The following is a 6,918-nucleotide window of genomic DNA, read 5'->3' on the forward strand; positions in this document are numbered from 1 at the left end:
CCTTCATCCTCTCTTGACCTTGTCCTAGGCCAGTGATGGCAAACCTATGACACGCGTGTCAGAGGTGACATGCAAACTCATTTTTTTGGTTGATTTTTCTTTGCTAAATGGCATTTAAATATATAAAATAAATATCAAAAATATGTCTTTGTTTTACTATGGTTGCAAATATCAAAAAATTTCTATATGTGACACGGCACCAGAGTTAAGTTAGGGTTTTTCAAAATGCTGACACGCTGAGCTCAAAAGGTTTGCCATCACTGGCCTGGGCAGAGGAAGAGAATACCTTCCCTGACTTGTTACAAGCTCTCTTGTCATGCAAGTTGTTTCAGTCTTCCTTCCCTGTGGTGTCTGGGAAACCCCACGCTGATGAATAAAGTGGTTGGGTTGGTAGCCCCCAAGGGTGCCTGACAAGAACAAACATTGAAGTTTTACAGAGGAAGCCACTCTCAACCTGGTTCCTTGGGATCCCCACAGATTTAAAAGGGTGGGGCAAAAGTAGGGTTACAGTTGTAAGTATGCAAAATAGTTTATTCTTGTATTTAATTGTATTATTTTCCATATGAACAGCTTTAGACTACTCTTGCCTGCTCTGTATGCCAAATAGGAGTTCATAGTTCAAAATTGTGTAACCAGACCACCCAGGAGTCCAGGCTGCCTGTCACTACTCGAGCCAATTCAGCAGAGACAGGGTTGAATCATATCTGAGCGTCTATTCCAATCCTGCCGGCAGTGTGGGAGAGCAGCAGGTCCCCCACAGAAATCTGCTCTGCCCTCCCATCAGCCAGCTGCTTATATTGGGAAGGATAAGATTATGTGCGGAAGTAGGAATTACAGGCATGGAAAGTGGGCACAGGTTACAAGTCATGCGGGCTGAGGGGGGAGGGGCAGGGACCAGATTACAGGTAATAGGGGAAGGGGCTTGTGAAGAGCAGGTGCCTCCAGGACTAGGTGCCACGAGGTTGTAAATCTTTTCATAATGATAGGGCAGTTCTTGGGAGGATGACCAACTGTATTCCGATGTTAGCTCCCATATCCCAGGGCGTACAACTCTCAGTGAGTGTAGAATGTGCTTTCTCTAATCAGAACAGAACCATCATGGTTAACAGAGCATGATTAATATTTCTTATAATTGTAGCTGGTCCCCAATGTATTCTATTTCTGCCTCGAACATTTACATCTATAATGAGTTAGAGGTAGCAGAGAGAAAGAAAGCATACCCTAGTACTTGTAAGGCTCTTTTATATAATATAAAGTAGCTGTATTTAAGTGTTTAAAAGAAATAAGTAACTTGCATTTTTAGCAGTCTGCAGAATTTATTCGTGTGATTGATCCTGCCAGTTGAGAACACATCACTAATCGGAATAAAGGCAGGAAGTCACACATCTCCAAAGCAAAAGCAGGAACCTCAGTAGGTGAGGGCCAAAGCTGGCCGCACCCTGGGGAATGTGGAGGCTTGGGGCATTTGCTGTGATGAGTGATGAGGATATGGAGGACAAGAAGCAACCCAAAACCCACCCAAGACCTACATCGTCAGTGATAAACAAGGAGTTAACTGTTAAACTGGAGCAGATGAGAGGGAATTTTGCCATTCTTAACCTTCATACGAGGGTAGAGGACTCCCTTCAGAATTTACAGCTGCCTTTGTGGTGCGAAAACCCAAATAGATAATCATTTTAAAGTAGCTGTGGATTGCTGGTGTCCATAGAACTAGCAAAAGCAAACAGATCCTCGTTGGAAGAATTCAACTGCAGTCTAGATCTTGACGTGGCTGTTGAGCCCAGGTTTTATAAACACTGATGCCTCATCACACTTAGGAGAAGGATCCTCTTATTATCAGAAGATGCAGGCAAAGCATTAAAAATTCAACACACGTTTTTGACAGCAATTCTTAGCAATTAGGAATAGAAGTGGTTTTTTCAACCTATTGAAATATCAAACTTTTTGTGAAATTTCAGAATTATTCTTTTTTTAAAATGTGGCTCAAGGCTGTGGAGCCTGCTGCCATGCTTTTCTTTAGTGGTGCAGCCCATGTCCAGGACAGCAGGGTAAAAGCAGAGAAACGAAAGGGCAGTTGTTTGAAGCGAAAAACCTGAAGTCTTATTTGTAGATGACATTCTATTTAGATAACCCCAGATAATCTACAGTGTAAATTAATAGAATTAATAAGAGTTTAGCAAGGTTCCTGTTTAAGACCAAATATAAATAATAATTATGAACTTATTTGTCAATAAGTTTAAGTATAATAAATTTATTGTGCATAATATAAGGCACCTTTTAATAAGTCTATAAAAATTTAGTAAGATATTTTGGGAAAAATATAAAACTTTATTGAAAGACATTGAAGAGAGTGAAATTCAGAAAACATTAGTGAGTGGGAAGATCATTGTCAGAAAGCTGTCTTTTCCCCCCAAAAATTAACCCAAAATGTCACATAATGCCAGTCAATATTTTAATAGGTGTTTTTGTTGTTTTTTCTCCCCCAAAGGTGTGTTTTTGTTGATTTTAGAGAGAGAGGCAGGGAGAGAGGCAGAGAAAACATTGATGTGAGAGAAAAATAGCGATTGGTTGCTTCCCGTATGCACTCACTCTGGGGGGTCAAACCCACAGCCTTTTGGTGTATGGGATGACGCTCCAATTAGCAGAGCCACCCGGCCAGGGCTAGGTCTTCTCATTGTATCTTCACATGCATAATGAGGAGAGCAGAGGGCCTTAGGGAAAGTAGGTTTATTTGCCCTACCAATGAGCACGACTTTTGTTAAAAGCTCATCACAACGTGGTGATGCTGCATGCTATGGACACATGGACTGTTGGGACAGAATGGACAGCTGAGGAACAGACACATCTGCATATACTGTAAGTATTGGTAGATGTTGGAGATGGCTTTGTAGATCAGTAAGAAAGGGGTTGAGTAAATTGATTTGGACGTAGGTTAGTCATATGGAAAAATGAAATGGATCTCTTCTTTACCTTCTACAGAAAAATCAGTTCCATAAGTGACCTCACCAAAAAAATGTTGAGCAAAACACTATGTTTTGGGAAAATATATACCCTATGGTATAATTAAAACTATTTAAAATATAAAAAATAATGCCATATAATTTTTCAGTTATGCAACTGAGAAAATATTATTGAGAAGAAAACATTGAAAGGATAAAGAAATACAAGAGAATGGTGAACACTGGATTTAGGATCCTATTACCAAATGGAGAGGATATAGGGACATAAGCAAAGAAGATTTTTGTTTTATAAGTTGAATGGGTATGGCTGTTTATTTAAAAAATCTGTTTGTGACTTAAATCTTTTATGATAAATTTAAAGTAAAAAGTTAAATTCCGTCGTTTTCATGTTGATGTTGCCTTGGTGACTGCCTTGATTTAGCTCGGTGATTTCCATGGGAAAGAAAAAACTCCTCACTCATAGGCCAGCAAGGCAGGCAGGCACAGGTATCCAAACTCATAGTGTGATCTTGGACAAATTAATTATTCCCCACTTCTCTGTCCCCTCATCTGTAAACTGGGTTCACACATGTACACTCTTAGTATAATATATGTTATAGCTCTTAATTTTACTGTAGATTCTAGAGTTTGTGTAAGTCTTCCCTTAAACTGCTATGAAGTCATTAATTTTAGTTTTAATGCAGTGCTTTCGTTTATTGCTCCTTACCTCCCTTTTTTGAAACTTTTTCAAGCCTTATGATTTGTTTTTCTGTGTACTTTTCTGCAGGTTTTCTCAGATGATGAAGTATAAATTATTTTTTAAATATATTTTTATTGATTTCAGAGAGGAAGGGAGAGAGAGCGATAGAAACATCAATGGTGAGAGAGAATCATTGATCGGCTGCCTCCTACATGCCCCCTACTGGGGGTCGAGCCCATAACCTGGGCATGTGCCCTGACTTGAAATCGAATTGTGACCTCTTGGTTCGTAGGTTTATACTCAGCCACACCGGCTGCACAGGTTATTTTTCTAATTAATTAATTAATTAATTTATTTATTAATTAAGCCTCACCCAAGGATATTTTTCCATTGATCTTTAGAGAGGGTGGGAGGGAGGGTGAGAGACAGAGAGAAACATCGATGTGAGATATACACATCAATTGGTTGCTTCCTGCACATGCCCCACCAGGGTGGGGGATCGAGTCCACAACTGAGGCACACACCCCTGACCACAACCCAGCCCAGGACACTTCAGTCTGTGGGCCGACGCTCTGTCCACTGAGCCAAACTGGGTAGGGGAGAAGTTATTTTTAGCAATATAAGAAGCCAATAGGGATTCAAAATGGTTTGTGTTTTCTCCATCAGATTGCTATTCTGATTGAATTATGGACGGAGAGGCATTTTGTATCCCTTGGAAACCACAAAATGCCTGAATTTTAAAAAGTTTAACCCCTAATCATACTAGTCTGAACATCAATGATTTTGCATTTCTGAATTCATTTTTACTGTAAGGTTTCATGGTTTAATAATTGGAGTTAACAGATTGCTTTACTATGAGTGACAAATTCTTTTCATAAATGTACTTTACTTTTAAAAAAATTTTTTTTTTTTATTTCAGAGAGGAAGGGAGAGGGAGAGATAGAAACATCAATGATGAGAGAGAATCATTGATCGGCTGCCTCCCACAAGCCCTCTACTGGGGATCAAACCGCAAACCTGGCATATGCTGTGACCTGATGCCATAGGTCAGCACTCAGCCATTGAGCCATGCCAGCTGGGTTGCAACATTATATTATTTTTAGGTCATTGTTTTTCTAGGACCTAGGTACTCCTAAGTTTTATTCTTTCTTAAAAATTATTTTTAAATTACAGTTTACATGCAATATTATTTTGTATTACTTTCAGGTGCTAATTTTGTTTTAATCATTTGCAACCTAGAAATTTATGGGCATACATGCTTTAAATTAGAAGTTTAATGCTACATATCAAAACACATTTTTTCCCCAGGGTGTTGTAGTTTTTGTTGATTGCTGAATATTTTGCATTTGTTCCTTTTTTATATTGTATTTTTCTTAAGACAACAGCTAATATTTTCTGATTCTGGACATTTGACAGATTTCTAGCCAATAAAAAAGAATTTAACTGAAAAATTTTTGATAAAAAAATTCTCCAATAGATATCACCTCCTCATCTGAAAATATAATATGCTAGAATAATTGAAACAGAGGTACCTGATAGGTTCATGACTCACTCTCAGGAGTTCCTAACTTTTTAAAAAAAATTGATTTGAGAGACAGTCAGACATTGATTGTTGTTCCACTTATTGATGCATTCATTGGGTGTGTCTTGTATGTGCTCCGACCAGGGATCAAACCCACAACCTTGACGTATCAGGACAACACTCTAACCAACTGAGCAACCCGGCCAGGGTCCTTTACGTATTTTTAGAATTTGTGTGTACAGATCATAGGCTTGTGTGTGCTCCGAGGAAAACATGTCAGGACCCCGGGTGGGGAAGACCCGCTCCCCCTGTCGGTGGCCCAGTCAGTGCCCTCGGTCATGTGTGGGTTGTTTGCTTGTGTAGGTTGCACTGACTGAAAACCTATGGAAACACTGTTTTTGCTGTATTCTCCAGGTCGAATTCGTACGAGAAGGCAAAACTCCGGGAGTACCACCAATGTCGCCTCTATACCTTCTGATAGTCGAGGCCGCAGTCGCGCTAAAGTGGTTTCACAGTCCCAGCGTAAGAAATCTATTTTATGTTCTCTGTTAACTAGGTTTTCTTCAACAGCCCATTCTCATTGACTTCAGGGGAAAAATGCTGTGAGTAATCTTGATGTTTCTTGGGCAAGCTTACAAAATGGGAGTATTCAAGTGTACTTTTGTCTCCTGTCCAGGTGATTTAAATATTTTATCATTCCTCATTAAACATTAAAATGTGCTTTCTCTTCCTCTCCTCAAGTCTCTCCAGCTGAAACATGCCCCATTGTTCTATTGGTAGGCAGTCCTTCTGTCATATCTAGGAGCCGTACCTGGAGAGAGGCCGGGTAATGCGAGGTCCTCTTTCCAGTGCTCACAAGTAAATCCATTGAAAGCTCTGCCCTTTAACCTTCTGTTCTAACACCGCCACCCGCTCCTGTCTCCTGGCCAGCGTGGGCTCTTGCTTGCACGGCTGCCTGCCTCCATGCTTGCTTCTCTGTATATGTTGAGTCACTTAGTTTGTTAGCCTGACGCGTGAAAGCAGCCGTAGAAGGAATGACTGCATCCCTAGGATCACCCCTGGTGTCTCACTTTGAGTCGCCTGCTCCCTCTCTGCATGTGGAGTGGAGCTGGGTGTCCGTCTCCTGGGCCCGGGGAGTGGAGAGGCCTTCCCCTCCCCAGGAGCTGCCCTGCTCTCTCCACACAGCACTCTGCAGTGTCTCCTCCTGTGTAGAGAGCACTGGGTCTGTGGCCAGACCCTCGGTTCTCTCCTCGTATTTAGGATGCCTTCTCAGCAGCTTCTGAATTTAGGTCCTTCTCCATATCCCTTTGATACTATGGTCCTTACGTTAAGCTAGCTTATACTTTTCTGGAAAGAAAGCGCAAGGTTAGTTGTATTGCTGCCTTTGGTGAGTTGACAGAACCCAGGCTTGTCTGGCACAGAAGCCCCTTTTCCTACTCGATAACACACCACACACACCACACCACACCACAGCACACACACCAACCACACACACCAACCACAGCACACACACCACAGCACACACACCACACCACACACACCACACCACACACACCACACCACAAGAGCACACCCAACATCTCATATCACACACACGACACCACACACACCACACCACAACACACCACACCACAGCACACACACCACAACGCACATTCCCACATCACACCACATACACACCACACTACACCACACACACCCCGCACCACACCATACACCCCACACCACACACACCACACTTACGATTGTTTCCAGGG

The 6,918-nt window shown here is 41.5% G+C and overlaps 1 protein-coding gene across 6 annotated transcripts in view; it reads left to right on the forward strand.

Moving 5' to 3' along the window:
* Positions 1-6,918, forward strand: part of CLASP1 (cytoplasmic linker associated protein 1) — a 266,904-nt gene that overhangs the window by 154,314 nt on the left and 105,672 nt on the right. For all 6 annotated transcript variants that reach the window (XM_023745324.1, XM_023745323.1, XM_014446407.2 and 3 more), the window contains one exon: positions 5,576-5,683. In XM_023745324.1, the coding sequence (XP_023601092.1) occupies positions 5,576-5,683 (108 nt within the window). The remainder of the gene's footprint in view (positions 1-5,575; positions 5,684-6,918) is intronic.

The sequence above is a fragment of the Myotis lucifugus genome, unplaced genomic scaffold, assembly GCF_000147115.1.
Source record: "Myotis lucifugus unplaced genomic scaffold, Myoluc2.0 scaffold_536, whole genome shotgun sequence".
Lineage (NCBI taxonomy): Eukaryota > Metazoa > Chordata > Mammalia > Chiroptera > Vespertilionidae > Myotis > Myotis lucifugus.